General features: G+C 41.8%; 1 protein-coding gene and 1 pseudogene across 10 annotated transcripts; both read left to right on the top strand.

Annotated features, from left to right (window-relative positions):
- Positions 1 to 1508: 1508 nt before the first annotated feature.
- LOC129857274 (zinc finger protein 32-like) lies at positions 1509 to 19584 on the top strand. 10 transcript variants are annotated; one of them, XM_055925346.1, is made up of 6 exons: positions 1509 to 2239; positions 10636 to 10762; positions 11777 to 14189; positions 14273 to 14420; positions 14565 to 15854; positions 15982 to 19584. In XM_055925346.1, exon 6 carries the CDS (start codon positions 17448 to 17450, stop codon positions 19137 to 19139), a length of 1692 nt encoding a protein of 563 aa, XP_055781321.1. In that variant the 5' UTR covers positions 1509 to 2239; positions 10636 to 10762; positions 11777 to 14189; positions 14273 to 14420; positions 14565 to 15854; positions 15982 to 17447; the 3' UTR covers positions 19140 to 19584. The 10 variants fall into 10 exon arrangements, with proteins under 10 accessions (XP_055781321.1, XP_055781350.1, XP_055781332.1 ...); XM_055925375.1 differs by having other exon boundaries at positions 10636 to 10655; positions 11777 to 14420; XM_055925357.1 differs by having other exon boundaries at positions 11777 to 14420; positions 15985 to 19584.
- Positions 19585 to 23119: 3535 nt separating this feature from the next.
- Positions 23120 to 26921, top strand: LOC129857312 (zinc finger protein 239-like; annotated as a pseudogene).
- Positions 26922 to 27181: the final 260 nt, after the last annotated feature.

Raw genomic sequence — 27181 nt, 5'->3', positions numbered from 1 at the left:
CGCACCTCTTATTCTGCCGCTGTACAACTTTGTATGCGTTGTTTGTTGGCAACCTTGTTATACTGTATATGAAGTTTTTGGAACAGATTTCTGTTGGAATATTCAACAGATTATACCCACCCAGTTTTTTTGGTTACCACTGCAACTACTGTAGCTATCTAGTAAACTTGCTAGCTAATTCCGTGGATGTTGAAAACATTTCTTGCGACAAATGTGTTTAAATTACAGCCAGGTATAAAGGGATAATCAACTCTGGGCTCTATGCCTTCTCTGGGAACACACCTTCCATGTTGTTCATTATTTTCCTAGAGAACGCACAGCCCTTCGTTGATTATCCCTTACATATTGTTACACATATTGTTACGAGCATTATAGACCTAGTGGCTTATTTTGATATTGTCTGTTTGAGTGAATTAATAAGAAATTGGCTTCAATGCGGATGTGTAGTAGATGTAAAGTTTGATTAGTGCAGTGAGAATTATAAACAATCAACACATGCTTCTCTTTGTACATCTAAATGTAATATTATTATTTAATGAAATAGATTAAAAATGCTTTTTGTAAAAAAAAAGTTCCCCTTACTGTTGTGGCTGCTTTGTGTGAAGTATTGTTGTCTCTACGTTCTTGACAATTGTGCTGTTGACTGTGTCCAATGTTTGTACCATGTTTTGTGCTGCTACCATGTTGTTGTGTTGCTACCATCCTGTGTCATGTGTTGCTGCCTTGCTATGTTGTTGTCTGGTGGAGGGAGAAAAGAAATCCAATTCATCCATGCTAATGTTCTTTGAAAAGTATCTTCCTTCTCACATAAAGTTAGGAATTATTAGATGCCCTGTAAGCGCTTTTGTGAACAAGCCCCTTCAGTTTCATAAATGTAAAATATTTGGTCATGTGTTAAGTGTGTACAGAAGGGAATAATATTGTATGCCAGATGAAAGGAAATGCTGCAAGGTGCAGGTGAACATGCACCTGAATTATTGGAGTGCCCTGTTAGGATGAAGGCGAATGAGGTGGTAAGGAGTGTCCAGCGTGTCTCCTATCTAGAGCCGGTGAGACAATTGGAAGAAAATGAGGGATAGTGAAATGCTACATGTTAAAGGTGGATTTTGTATTATGTATTGCAATGGTCATAAATTGTACAGCACAAGCGGCGAAGAAGTCTAATAAAATTCGAATCATTGTAAAAGCCGCTGAACGTTTTTGTGGTCTTCGTGATTTCAAAGCTGAGACGGTGAAAGAAATCCAGTCAGTAAGGATTTATTTTTTTCATCACAGGCCTCTGAGCCTGTGTAAGGGTGTATTTTGGAGTGGACTGTGATTTGAAGAAGTGTGATGGGTTTTCTTATTTGACGTGTTTTATATTCTGTATTATGTCGTATGCTGTTTGTTTCTTATTCAATATCCCGTCCAGCTGGTGGCGGTAATGCACCATTAATATTGGATGCCAACCGCTGTTAAACCCCTTCGAAGAAGTCAGCCGACTGCGGTGTTTGTCTTTCAGACGACGCTGTTATTGTGACGTGTTTTCTAGTGGACGGGACGCTTCTTCAACAACATTATTCATCAAGTCAGCCACCGAGATGTAGCATCTTCGGTCGCTTGCTAGCTAACAGCCAAAACATTGGAGCTCTTTAGACGCCTTTGGTTTATATTTGTCTCTCTGTTTTAAACATACTTTCGTTTATAGTAGCTACATGCCCAATTTTATTTAATATGTACATTGTTAATCAGGTAGCTAGCTGGTTTGCTAAGTTAGCTTAGCACCAGGCTACTCGTCAATGCTAAATAGCTAGCTACTAAAATCCCCAACCATGAGTTCACTAAGATACTCCCCCTGCTAAAGAAGATGAGGTCTGCCGGACGGAGAAAGAATCTCGGGGGCTGAACGTTGTCGTAAAATAAGAAGATGAGGATGATATTACAGTAAAAGCAGAGGAAGAAGCTTTCAGAATGGAAGAGGAGGCTATCAGTATCAAATTAAAAGAAGAGGAGGTGGCTGTTACAGTGAAAGAAGAGAAGGAACCTTTTGAAGTGAAAGAGGAAGAGGGGGTAGAAGTTTTCCCAATTAAAAAGGAGAAAGCATGGGCTATCACATTGAAAGAAAAAGAGGATGTTACAGTCAAAGAAGCGAAAGAACCTTTTGTGGAAGCAGAAGAGGGGGCTATCTTAAGAAAAGAGGAGGAAGAAGACGTTTTGGGAGTGGATGGAGAGGAGGAGACTGAAGTTCTGATTAACACCAGTGAGTCGTCTATCTGCAGTTGTTGTACTAATGTGTCGTTTTAATGAGGCGTTCTAAAGGTATACACTTGAATATGCTCTGTACTGTAGGAATTGTTAAAGGGGCACTCCGCGATTGGTACTTTTTTACATTTTTATGCATGATATATAGCCCTGGCCAAATGGTTACTTCAACTGTCATACCCTAACAGAACCCACAATATACGCTTGTTTTACTCCATTGTTTGTAAAGAATGTAATTGTAAATGAACACCAGGCTATATCCTCAACATGGAGGTAGTTCCATCAGCTGAAGTCACGATGCAGGGCTATATATCATGAATTTAAAAATAAAACAATGTGTGTACCAATCACAGATCGCACCTTTAACAATTCCTACAGTATAGAACATATTCAAGTGTAGAAGCTCAAGCTTATTTCTATTGTGGTCCTTTTGGGGGCAAGGGGGTACAGCAAGTTTAAGCTTACTACAAGCTCTACGCAGACGCAAGATTCGGAGTGTTGCAATGGTTTTTGTCACAAATCCACTCTGGCATTCAACATACTTTTTTACTAGAGGTTATGATTTTTCAACTCCAATACCGATTATTGGAGGACCAAAAAATCTGATACCGATTAATCGGCTGATTTTTTTATATTTTTTATTTGTAATAATGAAAATTACAACAATACTGAATGAACACTTATTTTAACTTAATACACTGCTCAAAAAAATAAAGGGAACACTTAAACAACACAATGTAACTCCAAGTCAATCACACTTCTGTGAAATCAAACTGTCCACTTAGGAAGCAACACTGATTGACAATAAATTTCACATGCTGTTGTGCAAATGGAATAGACAAAAGGTGGAAATTAAAGGCAATTAGCAAGACACCCTCAATAAAGGAGTGATTCTGCAGGTGGTGACCACAGACCACTTCTCAGTTCCTATGCTTCCTGGCTGATGCTTTGGTCACTTTTGAATGCTGGCGGTGCTCTCACTCTAGTGGTAGCATGAGACGGAGTCTACAACCCACACAAGTGGCTCAGGTAGTGCAGCTCATCCAGGATGGCACATCAATGCGAGCTGTGGCAAGAAGGTTTGCTGTGTCTGTCAGCGTAGTGTCCAGAGCATGGAGGCGCTACCAGGAGACAGGCCAGTACATCAGGAGACGTGGAGGAGGCCGTAGGAGGGAAACAACCCAGCAGCAGGACCGCTACCTCCGCCTTTGAGCAGGAGGAGCACTGCCAGAGCCTTGCAAAATGACCTCCAGCAGGCCACAAATGTGCATGTGTCTGCGCAAACGGTCAGAAACAGACTCCATGAGGGTGGTATGAGGGCCCGATGTCCACAGGTGGGGGTTGTGCTTACAGCCCAACAGCGTGCAGGACGTTTGGCATTTGCCAGAGAACACCAAGATTGGCAAATTCGCCACTGGCGCCCTGTGCTCTTCACAGATGAAAGCAGGTTCACACTGAGCACATGTGACAGACGTGACAGAGTCTGGAGACGCCGTGGAGAATGTTCTGCTGCCTGCAACATCCTCCAGCATGACCGGTTTGGCGGTGGGTCAGTCATGGTGTGGGGTGGCATTTCTTTGTGGGGCCGCACAACCCTCCATGTGCTCGCCAGAGGTAGCCTGACTGCCATTAGGTACCGAGATGAGATCCTCAGAGCCCTTGTGAGACCATATGCTGACACATGCACATTTGTGGCCTGCTGGAGGTCATTTTGCAGGGCTCTGGCAGTGCTCCTCCTGCTCAAAGGCGGAGGTAGCGGTCCTGCTGTTGGGTTGTTGCCCTCCTACGGCCTCCTCCACGTCTCCTGATGTACTGGCCTGTCTCCTGGTAGCGCCTCCATGCTCTGGACACTACGCTGACAGACACAGCAAACCTTCTTGCCACAGCTCGCATTGATGTGCCATCCTGGATGAGCTGCACTACCTGAGCCACTTGTGTGGGTTGTAGACTCCGTCTCATGCTACCACTAGAGTGAGAGCACCGCCAGCATTCAAAAGTGACCAAAACATCAGCCAGGAAGCATAGGAACTGAGAAGTGGTCTGTGGTCACCACCTGCAGAATCACTCCTTTATTGGGGGTGTCTTGCTAATTGCCTATAATTTCCACCTTTTGTCTATTCCATTTGCACAACAGCATGTGAAATTTATTGTCAATCAGTGTTGCCTTCTAAGTGGACAGTTTGATTTCACAGAAGTGTGATTGACTTGGAGTTACATTGTGTTGTTTAAGTGTTCCCTTTATTTTTTGGAGCAGTGTATATTACATCAATACAATTAATTTAGCCTCAAATAAATAATGAAACATGTTCAATTTGGTTTAAAAATTGCAAAAACAAAGTGTTGTATAAGAAAGTAAAAGTGCAATATGTGCCATGTAAGAAAGCTAACGTTTAAGTTCCTTGCTCAGAACATGAGAACATATGAAAGCTGGTGGTTCCTTTTAACATGAGTCTTCAATATTCCCAGGTAAGAAGTTTTAGGTTGTAGTTATTATAGGAATTATAGGACTATTTCTCTCTCTACCATTTGTATTTCATTAACCTTTGACTATTGGATGTTCTTATAGGCACTTTAGTATTGTCAGTGTAACAGTATAGCTTCCATCCCTCTCGCTCCTACCTGGGCTCGAACCAGGAACACAACGACAACAGTCACCCTCGAAGCAGCGTTACCCATGCAGAGCAAGGGGAATAACTACTCCAAGTCTCAGAGCGAGTGACATTTGAAACGCTATTAGCGTGCACCCCGCTAACTAGCTAGCCATTTCACATCGGTTACACCAGCCTAATCTCGGGAGTTGATGGGCTTGAAGCACAGCGAAGAGCTTCTAGCAAAACGCAGGAAAGTGCTGTTTGAATGAATGCTTACGAGCCTGCTGCTGCCTACCACCGCTCAGTCAGACTGCTCTATCAAATCATAGACTTAGTTATAACATAATAACACACAGAAATACGAGCCTTAGGTCATTAATATGGTCGAATCCGGAAACTATCATCTCGGAACCGTTACGTATTTTATCTAACGGGTGGCATCCATAAGTCTAAATATTCCTGTTACATTGCACAACCTTCAATGTTATGTCATAATTACGTAAAATTCTGTCAAATTAGGCGCCCCAAACTGTTGCATATACACTGACTCTGCATGCAATGAACGCAAGAGAAGTGACACAGTTTCACCTGGTTAATATTGCCTGCTAACCTGAATTTCTTTTGGCTAAATATGCAGGTTTAAAAATATATACTTCTGTGTATTGATTTTAAGAAAGGCATTGATGTTTATGGTTAGGTACATATTGGAGCAACAATACGCACCGCATCGATTATATGCAACGCAGGACACGCTAGATAAACTAGTAATATCATCAACCATGTGTAGTTAACTAGTGATTATGATTGATTGATTGATTGTTTTTTATTAGATAAGTTTAATCCTAGCTAGCAACTTACCTTGGCTTCTACTGCATTTGCGTAACAGGCAGGCTCCTCGTGGAGTGCAATGTAATCACGTGGTTAGAACGTTGGACTAGTTAACTGTAAGGTTGCAAGATTGAATCCCCCGAGCTGACAAGGTAAAAATCTGTCGTTCTGCCCCTGAACGAGGCAGTTAACCCACCGTTCCTAGGCCGTCATTGAAAATAAGAATGTGTTCTTAACTGACTTGCCTAGTTAAATAAGGATTAAATTAAGGTAAAAAAAAAAAAAAAAAAAAAGAATTAGCCAAATCGGTGTCCAAAAATACAGATTTCCGATTGTTCTGAAAACTTGAAAACGGCCCTAATTAATCGGCCATTCCGATTAGTCGGTCGACCTCTATTTTTTACTACCTGTAAATTGAGACTCTCATGCAATGCAGTTATCTGTTACTAACTGTAACATTAGTTAATAACAGTCAGTACACAAATTCACATACAGTGCCTTCAGAAAGTAGTCATCTCGCTTGACTTATTCCACATTTTGTGTTTTTTATTTTTTATTTTTTTATTTTACCATTATTTTACCAGGTAAGTTGACTGAGAACACGTTCTCATTTGCAGCAACGACCTGGGGAATAGTTACAGGAGAGAGGAGGGGGATGAATGCGCCAATTGTAAACTGGGGATTATTAGGTGACCATGATGGTTTGAGGGCCAGATTGGGAATTTAGCCAGGACACCGGGGTTAACACCCCTACTCTTACGATAAGTGCCACGGGATCTTTAATGACCTCAGAGAGTCAGGACACCCGTTTAACGTCCCATCCGAAAGACAGCACCCTACAAGCCTGAATTCAAGATTTATTACATTGATTTGTAATCTCATTTCTTCAAGCTCTGTCAAATTGGTTGTTGATCATTGCTAGACAACCATTTTCACGTCTTGCCATAGATTTACATGCAGATGTGTAACTTTAACTCAAAATTGTAACTCGGCCACTCAGAAACATTCACTGTCATCTTGGTAAGCATCTCCAGTGTGGATTTGTCCTTGTGTTTCAGGTTATTGTCCTACTGAAAGGTGAATTAATCTCCCAGTGTCTGGTGGAAAGCAGACAAAGAGATTTTCCTCTAGAATTTTGCCTGTGCTTAGCTCCATTCCATAATTTTTTTATCCTGAAAAACTCCCTAGTCCTTAATGATTATAGGCATACCCATAACATGACGCAGCCACCACTATGCTTGAAGGAGAGTGGTACTCATTAATGTGTTTTATTGGATTTGCCCTAAACATAACACTTTTCATTCAGGACAAAAAGTAAATTGCTTTGCCACATTTTTTGCAGTATTACTTTAGTGTCTTTTTGCAAACAGGATGCATGTTTTGGAATATTTTTTATTCTGTACAGGTTTTCTTTTCACTCTGTCAATTCGGATAGTATTGTGAATCAATTTGATCTGTGGGTACACGATGACAATTAGTGGTCGTATGGTTGATTTCTTCCTAACCGTCATATCTCCCTCGCTGTTCACTGTTTGTTGTGATCTGGGTGGTCCCCGAAAACGGAATCCACTTCTTTCCTGTGCAAGAACTACAAGCCAAATGTCAGAAATTGTGGACTAATATGCAATGTATTGAGATAGATTTCATTGTATACATTTTTTATGCGATAGTCAGATCTATAGGTAATGGAGATGACACATCTACTTAGCTACTTTACAGTTTACAACATGCTCGCTCATAGCTACAGTGCCTTCAGAATGTATTCACACCCCTCAACCTTTTTCACATTTTGTAGTGTCACAGCCTGAATTTAAAATGGATTAAATGTAGATTATTTTGGGGGCCTACACACAATACCCCATAATGTCAAAGTGGAATTATGTGTTTAGAAAGGTTTACAAATTAATTACAAATAAAAGCTGAAATGTCTTGAGTCAGTAAGTATTCAACCGTTTTGTTATGGCAAGGCTTTCCAAGAAGGCGTAGCAGTCGGACGTCTGTTTTTGTCTTGTCCTGTCCTGTGTATGTATCGTTGTTCTTTGTATATATTTCGTATATATTTTTTATCTCAATTTCCATCTACGGACTGAACATACTCTCCTGCAACCCGCCTCACCCAATGTGGTACGGATCTGCTATTTTTTATACTTTAGAACCGGAACCCCGATCAGAAGCTAGCCAGTTAACTAGCTAGTAGTCATTTAGTCACTGCTAGCGGTCATCACCGTTAACTTGGACATCAGCCAGCCTCAGCCCGGTCAATTCCTGCCAGTCTGCACAGCGCGATATCAACCCAGATCATATCGGACTGCTTTTTCTCTACCACATCTTCGGATTCCTACCGCAAGCTCTGAACCTTTAATCCGGATCATCGCAGCTAGCTAGCTGCTATCCGAGTGGCTACTCCTGGCTAACGTCTCTGTCCCGAAGCAAGCACCAGTTAGCCTGGAGCTAGCCTAGAGCTAGGCCCATCTCCCGGCTAGCCGAAGAGATCCATCAGCCAATTCCTGGGCTACAATACCTCTTTTTCCAATTGGTCTGGACCCCTTTACTGCCGACACGGAACCCTACCAATCCATCACGACTGGTCTGCTGATGTAACCGTCCGATGGGTTTTCTTCAGGTTCTTCCGTTGCAACGTCCCCGTAGGCCCATCTGCTAGCCCCAGCCTGCTAGCTGTCTGAGTCGCCGTGTCTCACATGCCTCTCCCTAATGTCAATATGCCTTGTCTACTGCTGTTTTGGTTAGTGATTATTGTCTTATTTCACTGTAGAGCCTCCAGCCCTGCTCAATATGCCTTAGCTAGCCCTTTTGTTCCACCCCCCACACATGCCAGGTGGTGACCTCACCTGGCTTAAATGGTGCCTCTAGAGACAACCTCTCTCATCATCACTCAATGCCTAGGTTTACCTCCACTGTACTCACATCCTACCATACCCTTGTCTGTACATTATGCCTTGAATCTATTCTTCCACGCCCAGAAATCTGCTCCTTTTACTCTCTGTTCCGAATGCACTAGACGACCAGTTCTTATAGCCTTTAGCCTTAACCTTATCCTCCTCCTCCTCTGTTCCTCTGGTGATGAAGAAGTTAACCCAGGCCCTGTAGCCCCCAGCATCACTCGCATTCCCCAGGCGCTCTCATTTGTTGACTTCTGTAACCGTAAATGCATTGGTTTCATGCATGTTAACATTAGAAGCCTCCTCCCTGAGTTTGTTTTATTCACTGCTTTAGCACACTCCGCCAATCCTGATGTCCTAGCTGTGTCTGAATCCTGGCTTAGGAAGGCCACCAAAAATCCTGAAATTACCATCTCTAACTATAACATTTTCCAACAAAATAGAACTGCCAAAGGGGGCGAAGTTAGCCTGCAGAGTTCTGTCATACTATCCAGGTCTGTGCCCAAACAATTCGAGCTTCTACTTTTAAAAATCCACCTTTCCAGAAACAAGTCTCTCACCGTTGCCGCTTGTTATAGATCCCCTTCAGCCCCCAGCTGTGCCCTGGACACCATATATGAATTGATCGCCCCCCATCTATCTTCAGAGTTCCTACTGTTAGGTGACCTGAACTGGGACATGCTTAACTTCTTTGGGGTAGGGGGCAGTATTTTCACGTCCGAATGAAAAGCGTGCCCAGAGTAAACTGCCTGCTACTCAGGCCCAGATCCTAGGATATGCATATTATTAGTATATTTGGATAGAAAACATTCTGAAAACTGTTTGAATGATGTCTGTGAGTATAACAGAAGTCATATGGCAGGCAAAAACCAGAACGTGGGAAATTTGAGGTTTGTTGATTTTCAACTCTTTGGTTATCCAAGATAGTGGAAATGGGGTCATGTTGCACTTCCTAAGGCTTCCACTAGAAGTCAACAGTCTTTAGAACCTTTGTTGATGCTTCTACTGTGAAGTGGGTGCGAATGAGAAGAGATTGAGTAAGGTCTCTCCCTGAGTGCCACGAGCTGACCATGCGCTGTCCATGCGCGTTTATGTGAGAGTTAGCTGCGTTCCATCGCATTTCTGAAGACAAAGGAATTCTCCGGTTGGAACATTTATTGAAGATGTATGTTAAAAATATCCTAAAGATTGATTCTATACATCGTTTGACATGTTTCTACGTACTGTAACGGAACTTTTTGGACTATTCGTCCATACTTTCCGCTGGACTTGCACGCGCATCGTGTGTTTAGATTGTGTACTGAACGCACGAACAACAAGGAGGAATTTGGACATAAATGATGGATATTATAGAACAAAACAAACATTTATTGTGAAACTGGGATTCCTGGGAGTGCATTCTGATGAAGATCATCAAAGGTAAGTGAATATTTATAATGCTATTTCTGACTTATGTTGACTCCAACATGGTGGATATCTCTTTGGGTTGATTTGTCGTCTGATTCGCCGTACTCAGATTATTGCATGGTTTGCTTTTTCCGTAATTTTTGGGGGAATTCTGACACAGCGGTTGCATTAAGGAGAAGTGGATCTAAAATTCAATGTGTAACACTTGTATTTTCATCAACATTTATGATGACTATTTCTGTAAATTGATGTGGCTCTCTGCAAAATCACTGGATGTTTTGGAACTACTGAACATAACATGCCAATGTAAACTGAGATTTTTGGATATAAATATGAACTTTACCGAACAAAACATACATGTATTGTGTAACATGAAGTCCTATGAGTGTCATCTGATGATCATTAAAGGTTAGTGATTAATTTTATCTATATTTCTTCTTTTTGTGACTACTCTCTTTGGCTGGAAAAATGGCTGTGTTTTTCTGTGAATAGGCACTCACCTAACATAATCGTTTGGTTTGCTTTCGTCGTAAAGCCTATTTGAAATCGGACACTGTGGCTGGATTTACAGCAAGTGTATCTTTAAGATTCTTTAAAATGGTGTAAAAGACATGTTTGAGGAATTTTAATTATGGGATTTCTGTTGTTTTGAATTTGGCACCCTGCAGGTTCACTGGCTGTTGATGAGGTGAGACGCTACCGTCCCACATATCCTAGAGAGGTCAACACCCCAGCCATCCTACAATCTAAGCTAGATGCCCTCAATCTCACACAAATTATCAAGGAACCTACCAGGTACAACCCTAAATCCGTAACCATGGGCACCCTCTTAGATATCATCCTGACCAACTTGCCCTGTAAATACACCTCTGCTGTCTTCAACCGGGATCTCACTGCCTCATTGCCTGCGTGCGTAATGGGTCCGCAGTCAAACGACCACCCCTCGTCACTGTCAAACGCTCCCTAAAACACTTCAGCGAGCAGGTCTTTCTAATCGACCTGGCCCGGGTATCCTGGAAGGATATTGACCTTATCCCGTCAGTAGAGGATGCCTGGTTGCTCTTCAAAAGTGCTTTCCTCGACATCTTAAATATGCATGCCCCATTCAAAAAATGTAGAACTAAGAACAGATATAGCCCTTGGTTCACCCCAGATTTGACTGCCCTTGACCAGCACAAAAACATCCTTTGGCGTTCTGAATTAGCTTTGAATAGCCCCCGCGATATGCAACTTTTCAGGGAAGTCAGGAACCAATATAGTCAGTCAGTTAGGAAAGCTGAGGCTAGCTTTTTCAAACAGAAATCTGCATCCTGTCGCACTAATTCAAAAAGGTTTTTGGGACACTAAAGTCCATGGAGAATAAGAGCACCTCCTCCCAGCTGCCCACTGCACTGAGGATAGGAAACAATCTGGACCCTCTCTTTCTAAAATTATCCGCCGAAATTGTTGCAACCCCTATTACTAGCCTATTCAACCTCTCGTATCGTCTGAGATCCCCAAAGATTGGAAAGCAGCCGCAGTCATCCCCCTCTTCAAAGGGGGAGACACTCTAGACCCAAACTGTTATAGACCTATATCCATCCTGCCCTGCCTTTCTAAAATCTTCGAAAGCAATAAATGCATAGCAACAGTCAAGTTCAACCAAGAGTTTTTATTGGCCTACAAAGCTCTATATGCCACTTTGTGATTACACATTCTGCTCTTTTATTGAGTGATCTAGTCTAGATTAAACCTCATAGGAAGACAGTTTTATCATGTGGCGGTTTCCTTCAGATCTTTCTGCTTAACTAAATACTCTGTCTTTGGCAGGAGAGAGACCAGACTCTCACTCTGACAGCAGGAAGAATCCTTCAGGGGAACCAGACCCAGAGACGCCCAAACCAGCGAGACAACATCACTTTTCCCAGGGCAGAAAGAGTTTGACCAAGTTAGGGAACCTAAAAGAGCATGAGAGAACACACACAAGAGATAAGCATTTTCAATGTTCACAGTGTGGAAAGAGTTTTATCTGGATAGGAAGCCTGAAAAGGCATGAAGGAATACACATAGCAGGGAGTAAGACCTACCACTGCTCTCATTGTGGAAAGAGTTTTACTCAGTTAGGGAGCCTGACAATACATAAGAGAATACATACAGGAGAGAAGCCTTTCCAATGTTCTCACTGTGGAAAGAGTTTTACCAGAATAGGGAGTCTGAAAAGGCATGAAGGAATACATACATCAGGGAGGAAGACCTACCACTGCTCTCAGTGTGGAAAGAGTTTTACTGAGTTATGGAGCCTGAAAAAACATGAGAGAATACATACAGGAGAGAAGCCTTTCAAATGTTCCCAGTATGGAAAGAGTTTTACCCAGATAGGGAGCCTAAAAGTGCACGAGAGGACACACACAGGAGAACAGCCTTTCCACTGTTCCCACTGTGAAAAGAGTTATACCAGTTTAGGGAGCCTGAAAAGGCATGAAGGAATACACACAGGAGAAAAGGCCTACCACTGCTACCAGTGTGGAAAGTGATTTTTACGATCACAGGACCTAAAATCACACGAGAGGACACACCGAGGAGAAAAGCCTTACCACTGCTGTCAATGTGGAAGGACTTTTACCAGTTTAGGGAACCTGAAAAGGCATGAAGGAATACACACAGGAGAAAAGCCCTACCTATGCTCCCAGTGTGGAAAGAGATTTTTACAATCACAGGACTTAAAATTGCATGCAAGGACACACACAGGAGAAAAAGCCCTACCACTGCTCCCACTGTGGAAAGAGGTTTACTCAGGTAGGGAGCCTGAAAATACATAAGAGAATACACTCTGGCGAGAAGCTTTACCACTGCTCTCATTGCGAAAATACATTTTCCCGGTCAGAGGACCTGAAATCACATGAGAGAATAGAGAGGCTGTGTTCTGACTTATGTTTTTGACTGAGAATTTGTGTTTTTGTTTAGGCCACAATAAATAATAATGTTTATATAAAATCATACAAAAAAATAGGCCTGTTTTTGTTTTTTTCATCTCTAGACATGATCATGTCTATAATTAGATAAAATATTTTTATATGTGTATTTTGTTTTAACTCTTTGTGTTGTCATTATATTATTTGGATATTGCAAAATGTAAATGGTTGTATACAGTAGATGGAGTTTTGCATTTATTGATTCTAACTTTGAAAAGGAATTTGATTATGATTTGGATATTGTTTCATTGAGTTAATTTGTGTACTAGTCGTCAAGCTAAAGGTGTATGAAAATATTTCAAAAGGAATAGTTTCACCATATTAAGTTCACGTAACAGGGTTGACCTTAAAATGAGGGACAGATGTCAATGAATTACTAATAACATTAAATAAATCATCTTCAGAAATGACTGTGAAAGCAATGGAGACATTTGGGGATTAAGTGGGCTAAAATCTTCTTAAAGGTGTCAGGGTTGATGGAGGGACATGTCAAAATGCTGAATGTTGGCACTTTAGCAAGCCTTTATTCATACAAATATGTGGTCTATATTAAAGGGCACATCATTTAGTTTAACAAGCTTTTAAAATAAATATTTGTACACAATTTCTACTTACAATATCAAAGGCATTCTTCGTGGAACGAACCAGGTGCTGATTGTAAAAAAGGATTTGATTAATGCAACATATTTTTTCTGAATATATATATTAAAAGTGTAACACCAATATTAGACATTTATTATATACAGTACACCAGTAAAACATTTGGACACACCTACTCATTCAAGGGTTTTTCTTTTCTTTTTACTATTTTCTACATTGTAGAATAATAGTGAAGATATAAACTATGAAATAACACACATGGAATCGTGTAATAACCAAAAAGGTGTTAAACAAATCTAAATATATTCTTCAAAGTAGCCACCCTTTTCCTTGATGACAGCTTTGCACACTGCATTCTCTCAACCAGCTCAGTGGTAGTCACCTGGAATGCATTTTAATTAACAGGTGTGCCTTGTTAAAAGTTAACTTGTGGATTTTTTTTTTTTTTTAAACACAAAAAACACTCAGTTATTGTGAAAACTTTCATCACCTTTCAATGCTTTAGCATAAATGTTTATACATATTCAGATTGAGCTATCTTTCTAAAATGTGTATAGTGTGCCAAGTTATTTAGCCACATTTATTTACCACCACAGCATAGACAAAGCATTCGAGTGTTCCATGCCATGGAGGACTGCGGGACAGGGATGGCTATCCGCCAGGCTGCCAAGGTTAAGCATATTTTGTTTTTAGGAGATTACCACATGTGTGTGAATTTTATCTGCTAGTAAGTTTTCTTTTCTTATCTACCAAGGTGCATGGTACCTCGGCAGACCCTGGCGGACAGCCTGAGCGGCCGGGTGACCCATGGTTGTCGCAGTGGACCGCCCACATTGCTTGCACCAGAGGATAAAAAATTATCTGGTGCAGTACTGTATCTACTGCGCCGACCAAATACGCAGGTATTTGGTGTTCTATGTGTTTATGCATGTAGACTGCTGGACTGAATGTTCTCAATGTGTGTGATGTTAATGTGGATGTGTATGGTGATGCCAAAACAAACATTTTAATCCTGATGGACAATTTTATATTTTAATCTATTGTAGGTTTTGGCACCCAGGGGAAACAATCTCACCACTGGGGAAGAGGTGGGGGAAAATGTTCAAGAGGAGGCACAAGATCCTGAGCATTAGGAGGACGGACACCCTAGACGGGGAGAGCTGAGTGTGCCACACGTCGGACGATGGACACCTTCTTAACTTCTTATGAGAAGCACTTGGAGGAGAGTGGGTTGAGGGAGAAACCCAGACAAATCTATAACTGCGATGAGTGGGTTTCGTAGCGACCAGAGCAGGCACAAAGTGCCGGTTCCCCGGGGTACAAAACACATGTATCAGCAGGCTCCGGGGACCAAGGAGCACATCACAGTGCTGTCCTGCTACAACGCAGCTGGGGAGGATGTCCCCCCGTTTATCATCTACTCCAAGTGTTTCCCGGTGGCCACTACACACTGGGATGCCTCCCAAGCTTTTTCTGGATGGTCAAACAGTGACTAGATTGACGGGGACCTGTTCAGGAAGTGGTTTCAGCACTTCATTCAGCACGCAGTGAAGGAGCGCCCTCTCCTTCTCCTCTTCCGTGGACACAAGAGCCACATGGACCCAGAGGTGCTCGCGGCGGCACTAAGGGAAGGGGTTATACTTCTTTGTCTTCCACCACACTGCACCCTTGTCCTGCAGCCGCTGGACGTGGCATACTTTGGCCCTTTAAAGGCTGAGTTTTCCAAGGTAGCTGGAGACCTCAGCCATTTTTACCACTCCTACATTGTAAACAAATCAGAATTTGCCAGAGTATTCCGTTACACGTACCAGCGCTGCAAGGCTATGTGGTGGAAGCGTTTAAGAAGTGTGGCCTCTTCCCCTTTGACCTTTCAGCCATTGAAGGCTCCCGTTTAATACCGTCTTGGTCCCTACCGGGTCCCACTACCGCCTCTCCTGGAACCAGCAGCACTGTGCCGTCCATCAGCACCTCCTCCCCAGCAACCACAGCCCCTGCTCCAGTCCCAGTCCCTGCTCCAGCCCCAGCCCTAGCTCTAGAAGAACACCCCCTAATAGATGAGGGGCTGATAGTGAAGGACATGGGTTACATCCTTACTGTCCTGAAGTATCGGCTAGACCGATATAGAAGACTCCCTGTGGTCACCACATGCCTCACCGGGGAGGAATACACGTGCCAGTGGCAGGAGAGGGGTGAGCAGGAGAGGGCCGAGGCAGGGGAGAAAGCGTTGGGCAGCCCTCAGAACACAGAGGGCACAGGAGAGGGCTGCCATGGATGAGACCATTGGCGCCATCGCCTCTGCTGTACCTCTGTCACGCCACCCATGGCAACACTCTAAGGTACTTCATAATCTTTATTTTTCTCTTTGTTGTATCAATTACTATTGTTGCTGTGGTACTTCTACATTTTGCAAAACCATGTTAATCAATTTGATGTGTTTTTTATTATTATTTTTTTAAATAAAAGAAGACGACACCATTTTCTGTGCTCACTGCGGGGAGTGTGATCCACCTGCAAGCTCCCTGCAGGTGTGTAGGTCCGAGGTGCCATGGGGGTGCTGTGACTTCTGCCAGCACTGGTTCTACTGCAGGTGTGTGCTGTGACTTCTGCCAGCAGTGGTTCTACTGCAGGTGTGTGCTGTGACTTCTGCCAGCACTGGTTCTACTGCAGGTGTGTGCTGTGACTTCTGCCAGCAGTGGTTCTACTGCAGGTGTGTGCTGTGGGATCTAGAAGTGGCATTGGAGCTGGATTTTTATTGTGATTTTTGTGACAATATAGGGATGGAGGTCCAGATTTAATTGTTTGTTTTCCTATTAAATTATTTATGTTTAAAAAAAGAAGACATGTCTAAAATAATATTTATTCAACCCATCTTGTGTATTTCTCCCTTTAATTTCCAAGTGCATCTCTGCAACACAAACTGCAACAGTGTTGTAAATGTTTATGTCTATGCACATGACTGAAATTAGTTGTATTTAAGTTTAATACTAAAACATGAGTTCATCTACTTTCTCAAAACTTAAGATTAATCTGTAAAACAAATTACGAGACATTATTACGAGACAAGCAGCCATCCCCAGCTACGGAGTACCGGGTGAGATGTGACCAGGTGGTGAAAGGAAACGTATCTGTGCCTTCATGGAGAAGTTCAGGGGTGGTGAGAGGGGAAGTGCCCTCAGAGGAAGGAGCACTCACAACCAGAGGATAGAGCGGCTGTGGGGGGGATGTCTGGCATGGAGTCTCCAATGTTTACCATGACCTGTTCACCTTGGAGACGGAGCAGATCATCGACATTACAATGAGGTGCACCTGTGGGCACTGCACTTTGTATTCCTGCCACGGGTGAACAGAGATCTAGGTAGATCCCTTTGCCTTACAAAGAACCCTTCTCTTCCAAAAAGGGATCTTATTTTCAAAACGGTTCTGTAACGTAATAAAATGTGGAAAAGGTCAAGGGGTCTGAATACGTTCCGAATGCACCGTACAAACAATACAGATGTAAGTAGATAAGTTCTTAAATGTTGATGTGCCGTTACATTTTCAAGCACTCAATTGCTACTGTAGTTTAGTGCTACTAGATACAATTATGTATTGCAGAAATGTTTTTATGCAACACAGAAATGTGGGGAATTCACAATACCAGAGGTCATGAATTTCCTAAAGGCATTGTAGGTGCTATGAAGAGGGAGCCTTAGTGTCACAGCACACGTGTTTGCCTCTGGGTACTTTTTCTTCTGCTGCCCAGCGAGACGCCCTCGCACTGTGTGGAGGAATTCGATGGTCGGGGTGTCCTCAAACCCAAGGGGTGGCACCACCGTTGCCCCAGTAGCAAACTCCAACACCATCGCCACTGTTAGAGGAGGACATTCTCCATCTGAGGAGTACACAGTAAAACATGTAAAATACACATTGAAATCACAAAATGGAATAATATGCAGTTACCGATAAACTTAAACAACTATTACTATTTTACCTTGCACCTCAGCCAGCCAGTTGAACCAGTGGCAGATGGTGTCGTTCCCCAAACACCGCCGGTTACCGCCAGGTATGGAATAGGTTACTTTAAACAGGTCCCGTATATTGATTACTTTATTAAGCCTTTTCTGATGTCCCTTCCAGCCTATCTTCAAGATACCACAGATGTGTTGAACAAAATTAAGGAATTGAAGAATATAGGCACAGCTTCCTTTTTAGTCACCATGGATGTGGAGTCTCTATACACCACCATTGAGCATCAACAAGGTTTGGCAGCGATGCACCATTTCTTGAGTACCCGGCCTGAAACTGAGATGCCTCCTACAGAATTCATTGTATCACTGACTGAATGGACTCTTAATCATAACATCTTTATCTTCCAGGACCGTATTTTTAAACAGGTCAAAGGATGTGCCATGGGAGCTTGCTACAGCCCTTCCTACGCTGGTTTGTACTTGGGTAAATGGGAAAATGACTTCATTTTGGATCCTTCTAATAACCATTTCTTTGACCGGATTATATGGTGGGGACGCTATATTGATGATGTTTGCCTGTTTTGGTCCGGCTCAGAAGATGAACTTATTTCCTTCCACCAATACCTTAACAGCATTAACCCTAACATCAAACTAACTATGGAATACAGCAAGGATAACATTCATTTTTTGGACCTTGACATTTCTAAAAATGACAAAGGTTGTTTGAACACATCAATCTTTAGGAAACCTACAGATGGGAATACCATTCTGAGGGCAGACAGCTTTCACCCCAAAAGGCTAAAAGAGAATATTCCATATGGCCAATTCCAAAGAGTCCGCAGAATTTGCGATCAAGAAACAGACTACAGTGTCAAATCTGCTGAATTGGAGAATCGCTTTTTGGATCGGGGCTACAGCGTTCAGGTCCTGAAAGATGCAGGTATAAGGGCTGGATTACTTGACAGAGAGAACTTGTTACGAAGAAGAGTCCCTCGTGATACATCAGAGAGAGTGTATTTTGTTACAAAATACAGCACTGAAGCAGAGAACATTAAAAGAATCATTAAAAACAATTGGGGAATCATCCAAAGTGATACGCTACTACGCCAAGTCTTTCCTGAACCACCAGTCATAAGCTTTAAGAGATGTCCTACCCTAAATGACAAATTAGTCCACAGTTATCTTCCGGGTGACTCTCAAAAAACTTGGCTTTACCACAAACCGAAGGGCTCTTTTAAATGTAACCAGTGCAACCATTGCAGTAATATTGCACAGAAAAAGTATTTTGTTGACACAGCTTCTAAAATGGAATATTACCTCAAGCATTTTATTAACTGCAAAACCACTCATGTCATCTATAGATTAGAATGTCCACAGTGCAAGGTGTTCTACATTGGACGGACAAAGAGACGCCTTCAAAATCGCTTGGCGGAACACAAGTACGCCATACGGGTAGGCAATGAAGACTACCCCATGGCAAGGCACTACAAGTCCTTACACCATGGCAACCCTGCCTCCCTACAAGCTATGGGTATTGATCATATTCCGGCCTCTATTAGAAAAGGGGACCGTCTTAAACAGTTAAACCAAAGGGAAAGTTTTTGGATTTACAAACTACAGGCCACTAAGTACCCTGGTTTAAATGAAGATATGGATTTCTCACCCTTCCTGTAGGGTCATGATGGGTCCATTTGCTGTCATCTAGTGGACATTTTGCTCTATTGCCCTCAGCTATGTTTGGACTGTTGTTCATGTTTTGCTGTGGTCTAGTGTACCGTGGAATATATTGCTTTCTTGTTCTGGACACTTCTCCCAGTCATGGTTAGGGTTGGGACTGCCTCTCTGGGTGTTCTGATGCTTCTAACTTGGAGTTGTATACTCATGATAACATAGCTACAGTATTTCACCTTTTCATTTGTATATTATTGCTTACTAGTTGTGTCCAATTTGGTAACCACTCCCTATTCTAATTAGGGCTAATTGGAAAAGCCTTTCAAAAGAGGACATTGTATTCTCCCTTTTCTGTACTCCCTGACGAAGGCCATGCAGCCGAAACGCGTCGGTTTTTAACAACTTTGTTTCTATTGAACATGCCATACTAATAAAGGCATTTTAATTTATTATATGAAGAGTGCCTTGGTCCTCCTTTTTGATTACCTATTTACACCTTTTACCAAAGAGCACCTTCTATCTACCAAAATATACTATAGTGTACCTCAGTAGCGCTTCCCTTCCTCCTCTTTCTACTAGGTCCCGCAGGTCCCTGGCAGTGGGAGGCTTTATGGAGTCCACAAAAAGTGCTCAGAAGCTGTCCGGGTGGTTCCCCAATGCTTCAAGCAGCCCAAAGAGTTGAGACCATATTTGATCCTGTTATGGTTTAGAGACAGTATGTATATTTAAAATAAGTGTTAAGGACAATATAGTTATGTGTATTCATTTAGGGGAGTGGACTGATTAAAAATACTTATGTTAGAGGAGGTAATGACAAGTACTTCACAGATTTATGACAGAGTTGACTTACTGCTCCAAGGCCACCTGCATGCTCCCTTGGACAAATTGTTGAGCCACCAATTCAACCACACCATCTCTGTCCTCCATTGTCTTGACAACAATCCTTTTTTGAAGGGGAACAAGCCTCCTCCTCCTGTCTGTCTTAAAGGCCTCTACATTTGGATTCATCTGGGGGAATGTTTCCCCCAAAACCTTCAAGAAGCTGCTCTCCTCCTGACCATTGGGCACTTTGATCTGCCTCAAAGGATACTCTAAAGATACTGAGATATGGAAACATTAGTTAAATCTAACAAAAAGTATCCTAATATAAAACAGGGAAATAGTCCATGATCTTTAAATCAGTAAAATAACCTACAATAAGTCTTATGTTTAATCACAAAATAGATTCACACCTAGCTTACTTACAAAGCAAGCACTGTGCATCGCACTGTGTCCTCATTTACTACATGGATATAGGGAAAATGTACCTATCCTGTTCAGCTGCCGGATGGTCGGGTCAGCGATCAGGCAAACCCTCATAGTTATCAACCTGCTTCTCCCGGTTTGCCACTTTTGGACTCCAGCATTATTCTGTCTCCTGAACGATTGAAATCTGACTATGCAAACGGTATAAAAGTTACAATAATGATACTCAGCATAATCGACGCCGCCATACTCACGCACCCCACCGTAGCTGTTGCAATCATTAGCTAGCTAACGTTACTAGGTAGTTTTGCCGGTTAATGTTGACTTTTGCCAGGTATTACCTAACCTACCAGAATTAATCCTACCTTTGAACCACCCGATCCTCCTGGGGTGGTTGTAAAAGTGGTTGCACTTGCCAGGCAAAACTTAAAAAGCAGTCTCTCATGTTTTCAAGGTTCGACATGACTTAGTAATTTGTTGGTGATGATGAATGAGAAGTTTTTCATATAGTGAATGGCCAACATTTGCATATAGTTTACATATTGTTATTTATTGTGTCAAATAGTGTTATTTGACGTGTATCTTTTTGACACGCAAAGACCCAAATGGCGTTCCAAGGCAGTTAACCCACTGTAGGCCGTCATTGTAATTTGTTCTTAACTGACTTGCTTAGATAAATAAAGGTTAAATAAAAATGTATTTAAACATGATGGTAAGAATGGTAAGAATAACATATACATTATTAAAACTCACCCTTTGAAGTGTGCCAGGTATCAAACTCATGGGGAATGTCGCTGTATTCCTCCACCATCGTGTTCCTGACGAAGGGAATCGGTCAGTGGGGAAGCACTCGTTTTGACACCACAGTCTAACAACTTTTCCATGCCATTCTTGAACCCAAGCAAGAATGGAGACTAAACTAGATGCTTGACTAACCTTTTTAACCTTTATTTAACTAGGCAAGTCAGTTAAGAACAAATTCTTATTTTCAATGATGGCCTAGGAACAGTGGGTGGAACGACAGGTTTTTACCTTGTCAGCTCAGGCATTTGATCTTGCAACCTTTCGGTTTCTGGCCCAACACTCTAACCACTACCCGCGGCTACCTGCCACCCCAAATCCTGTCCCAATCTAAGAGAAAATATATATAATATAAATGTAATGTCCCAACATAATAATGTCATAACAAATGTAAATCCATCTTTAATGGTGAGCTGTAGTGAGCAGATTATATTTAATTCTGTGGAAATTATCAAGGTTGCAGACCTTCCTCCTCTTCGTCATTCGTATCCTCTTCTTCACCCAACATCCTAATATGGGCGAGAGTGGTTTACCAAGAAAATGTTTCTAAAGGACTAATTTGAGGTAAAAGATATGGGCATTTGGTTAACAAGCTTCCTAAATTAATCACTTTTCTGGCAGTGGAGGAACATCCTCAGGGAATTGCATGAAAATGTAAATTGTAAAACATTTACAAAGTTATCCTTATTAGATAAAACTATACTAAATATAATCATGTCACCAAATAATTGATGAAAACACAGTATTTTGCAAAGAAGGTCTACAGTAACATCAACAGCACTCTGAAGAGTAGCACCATGGTGTAGCCGGAGGACAGCTAGCCTCCGTCCTCCTCTGGGTACATTGACATCAATACAAAACCTAGGAGGCTCATGGTTCTTACCCACTTCCAGAATTACACAGTAATTATGACAACTTCCGGAGGATGTCCTCCAGCCAATCAGAGCTCTTGAAGCCTGAACTGACATGTTGTCCACCCAGTCAGAGAATTAATCTGGTACTGAAGGCATAAGCTACAGCTAGCTAGCACTGCAGTGTATAACATGTGGTGAGTAGTTGACTCAAAGAGAGAATGACAATAGTTGAACAATTTTTAACAAAATAATTTATTCCAAAATGAAGGAGAAGCAATAGAGAAATATAGATAGAATGACATTTTTTTTCCACTTTCAGTTTCACTTCTTTAGCTAGCAAATTCAGCTAGCTAGTTTAGCCTACTGAAACACCTTGCTCAAACAGAGGGATGCTATGTTGGAAAGTCATAGCCAGCTAGCGAACACAACACTGGAACTCTTCCAAGGCAAGGTAAGCTTCTGGTATTACTCATTTATTGCCACCGTTGCCCGCAGGTGTAACTGCTAACTGACTGTACACTGTAACTTTACTGCATGATTGTAGAGGGTTTACTAACACTTTAGTTCTATTAGCTATGCTGACTATAACGTTACTTTAGCTAATATGGTGACAACGATGTAGGCTGTGATTACTGTCTGTCACCTCAAACTGTCAGGCTAGGTTTTAGCAACCTCATGATGGCTATAGGAAAAAGTTGGGTATCATGTAGTAGCCTAAATCGCTGTTACATTGGACTGGGTGAATTGAATATAAACGAGAGTCATCCAATATGCTGTAATAGAAATAAGGCCATGCTCAGGAAAAAATAATAATCCTCAATCATTTTAAACAGCACCGACCGCCACTGCTGGCTGGGTATTCATCTCAATAGTCTGAATTGTCTTACTCTTCTCGTCGTTGCATCCATAACTCTGGACTGATTAACACATGCTTCACTTTGTACGTTTCCAAATAATACTATTATTTAATGAAATACTTTTTGTCAGAAAATAAATAAATACAAATTACCAACTGCGTTACCCACTCTAGTCAGCAGATGGCGATGTGCGTTTTTCAGGCGATGCTGCTAGTCTGACGTATAATCTAGTGGACGGGACGATTCTTCAACAACAACAGAATCTGGTCAACCATCTCGGTAGCTTGCTAGCCAACATATCCGAAATATTGGAGCTCTTTAGACGCTTTCGGTGATTATTAGCCACTGTGTTTGAAACATTTCCGTCGTATCTACTAGTTACCCCATTTAATTGTAATTGTTGTTGTTAGTCAGCTAACTTTCTGGTTAAAGTAGCACTAGGCTAGTCGCTAGCTAACTAATATTATCGACCATGAGCTCACTAATGTACTCCCCCTCTGCTAAAGAAGAGGTCTGTTTGACGGAGAAAGAAACTATCGTGAAAGTGGAGAATGAAGAAGAGGCCGTCACCGTAAAAAAAGAGGTAGAGGGTGAGTCTGTTACAGTGAAAGAAGAAGAGAAAGAAGTTACAGTGAAAGAAGAGGACGACGCTTTCCGAGTGAAAGAGGAGGACGTTACAATGAAAGAAGACAAAGAGGAAAAGAAAAATGTGGATGCCGTTTTTGGAGTTAAAGAGGAGGAGAATGATATGACTGTCGCAGTGAAGGAAGAGGAATACGTTTTTGGAGTGAAGGAGGGGGAGATTACTGTCACATTGGAGGAGGGTACTGGCGATCTGATTAGCACCAGTAAGTACTGTCTCTCAAACTGGGGCAAAAACTTTGCAGTTGTTGAATGTGTGATTTAAAAGGGTAATTCTACTGACGTTTACTGTACTATTTTGTTAAAGCTACAAAGAGTGGGGACCACCAACAAAACATAACAATGTATCAAATACATACAAAATAGCACTTAATGCTTTCTATGATAAAGGTACCTATCTTATTTGAATACCTGCACACGGTATGAACATAATAGTTGTTTATTCACACTAGTTTAATTTCTATGTACCAAAACAAGGGTAATGTTCATAGAATATTACACATGCTACGTGTTAGTAAAAAAGCCAATACCAGACTTGGAATTCATCTGTTGCACAGTTTGTCTTTGTCGTAGTGAAAAACTTGGCCTTAGATTATTGAGGAATCTGATTTGGATTACACCTCACAGGAAGACAGGTTTATCATATGGATGTTTCATTCAGGGTCGTATTCATTAGTGCACACCGTAGCAAAACGTTTTGCAACTTAAAAGGAAAAACAAGCATTTCTCATTAGACAAGATCAGGTAGTTGCCCTCCCCCCCCTCCAATTTGGCCTGTTTGCTTCCGTTTATACAACCCTGGTCTCTCTGGAGTCATTCCACCTTAGAAAAGCACAAGAAATAGGATTTTGACCCCCACCATCTCAGATTGTTCTGAAATCGTTTCTGTAGTTAGAAACATACAAGTTTAGCATTCCTGAAACATTTATTTTGTTTAAATATAATATGATCTCTGAGGAATCAAATCAAATTGTATTGGTCACATACACATATTTAGCAGATGTTATTGTGGCTGTAGCGAAATGCTTGTGTTCCTAGCTCCAACAGTGCAGTGGTATCTAACAATTCACAACAATACACAAATCTAAAAGTAAAATAATGGAATTAAGAAATATATATAAATATTAGGACGAGCAATGTTGGAGTGGCATTGACTAAATACAGTAGAATAGAATACAGTATATACATATGAGATGAGTAAAGCAGTATGTAAACATTATTAAAGTGACTATTGTTCCATTCCTTAAAGTGGCAACTGATTTCTAGTCTATGCCTATAGGCAGCAGCCTCTAATGTGCTAGTGATGACTGTTTAACAGTCTGATGGCCTTGAGATAGAAGCTGTTTTTCAGTCTCTCGGTCCCAGCTTTGATGCACCTGTACTGACATCGCCTTCTACATGATAGCGGGGTGAACAGAGTGTGGCTCGGGTTGTTGATGTCCTTGATGATCTTTTTGCCTGTGACATTGGGTGCTGTAGGTGTCCTGGAGGGCAAGCAATGTGCCCTCAGTGATGTGTTGTGCAGATCGTACCACCCTCTGGAGAGCCCTGCGGTTATGGGCGGTGCAGTTGCTGTACCAAGCGGTGATACAGCCCGACAGGATGCTCTCAATTGTGCATCTGTAAAAGTTTCTGAGGGTCTTAGGGTCCAACCCGAATTTCTTCAGCCTCCTGAGTTTGAAGAGGCACTGTTGTGCCTTCTTTACCACAATGTCTGTGTGGGACCATTTCAGATTGTTAGTGATGTGTACGCCGAGGAACTTGAAGCTTTCCACCTTCTCCACTGTGGTTCCGTCGATGTGGATAGGGGCGTGCTCCCTCTGCTGTTTCCTAAAGTCCACGATCAGCTAATTGATTGCACCCAAATTGATTCCACACAAATTGGCCATTTTAATTTATGCGATTCTTATCATCTTAAATAAATATAGTACCTAACATCCGATTTGGACAATGAGTAAGACATGAGGATTCCAATAAAATTATCAATAGCCCTCCCCCAACAACTAGTATACAGTATCAGTTCTCTATCTCTGACAAGTAGTATGTAGCTGCAGCTTGGAGTATTGCTTTTTCAACCTACATAATATATCCCCTGTGAATCTGGTGATGTTTTTTCCCTCTGTTCAGAGAAATTAGCCATTTAAGTTGCTTGCATTCTTTACCAAAAATCTGTTTGAAAGTACCATGTTTTGCACACTAGAGGCCACTGTTCCTTCTACTGCCACCACACCCTTTTATCCATTTTGCTGGTCTCTTGTGTTTATTAAATGGATCACCTCATTTTCTTTGCAACTTTGGGTGAAAAAAACAATAGCTTTGGCTCATTTTTCAGATTATATTTAAAAATATATATGTTTAAAAAATGGTACACTTATCTGTTTCTAACCACAGAAACAATTTCAGAACAATCTGAGATGGTGGGCGACATGGCTTGCTGAAATGACATGGAATGACCCTCTGTTTAACTAAATACTCTGTTTTACTTTGGCAGGGGAGAGACCAGACTCTTACTCTGAAAGTGGGACGAGTCCCTCAGAGGAACCAGACCCAGAGACGTCCAAACCAGCAAGACCACATCACTGCTTTCAATGTGGAAAGAGATTTATCCAGTTAGGGCACCTGAAAGAACATAAGAGAGTGCACACAGGGGAGAAGCCTTACCACTGCTCCCAATGCGAAAAGAGATTTTCCTCATCAGGGTCCCTGAAATCACACGAGAAAACGCACTCAGGAGAGAAGCCTTTCCAATGCTCCCAGTGTGGAAAGAGTTTTACCCGGTTAGGGAGCCTGAAAAAACATGAGAGAATACACACTGGAGAGAAGCCCTATCAATGCGCTGAGTGTGTGAAGAGTTTTAGCTGGTTAGAGCATCTAGAAGAACATAAAAGAATACACTCATGTGAAAAGCCCTACCAATGCTCCCAATGTGGAAATAGTTTTACCCGGTTAGGGCATCTGGAAGAACATAAAAGAATACACTCAGGAGAGAAGCCCTACCAATGCCCCCAGTGTGGCAAGAGTTTTACCCGGTTAGGGAGCCTGAAAAAACACGAGAGAATACACTCAGGAGAGAAGCCCTACCAATGCTCCCAGTGTGGAAAGAATTTTACCCAGTTAGGGAACCTAAAAGATCACAAGAGAATACACACAGGAGAGAAGCCTTTCCATTGCTCTCAGTGTGGAAAGGGTTTTACCCAAGCAGGGTACCTGAAGTCACATAAGAGGACACACACAGGAGAAAAGCCTTACCATTGTTCCCAGTGTGGAAATCACTTCTCCACATCAAGTAACCTGAAAAAACATGAAAGAATACACTCAGTAGAGAAGCCTTTCCACTGTTTTCATTGTGAAAAGACTTTTAAGAAGTTAGGGAAACTGAAACAGCATGAGCAAAGACACACAAGCAAGAAACCTATTTCAACTGCTCCTCCTGTGGATTGAAATGTACCTGTTTAAAGCAACTGCAATTGCATGAAATAATCCACATCAGAGAGAAAATGTATCAATGCTCCCAGTAGCTAGGTTTCCATCCAATTTGTGACAGATTTTCATGCGAATATTCAAAAATATGCATGAAAAATATTCACATTTTCCCAACAGAGGTGCATTTCCATCAAACTGACTTGTTGCAAATAAAAAGCTATGC

The sequence above is a fragment of the Salvelinus fontinalis genome, chromosome 1, assembly GCF_029448725.1.
Source record: "Salvelinus fontinalis isolate EN_2023a chromosome 1, ASM2944872v1, whole genome shotgun sequence".
Lineage (NCBI taxonomy): Eukaryota > Metazoa > Chordata > Actinopteri > Salmoniformes > Salmonidae > Salvelinus > Salvelinus fontinalis.
This window is presented reverse-complemented; position numbering and strand designations above follow the sequence as displayed.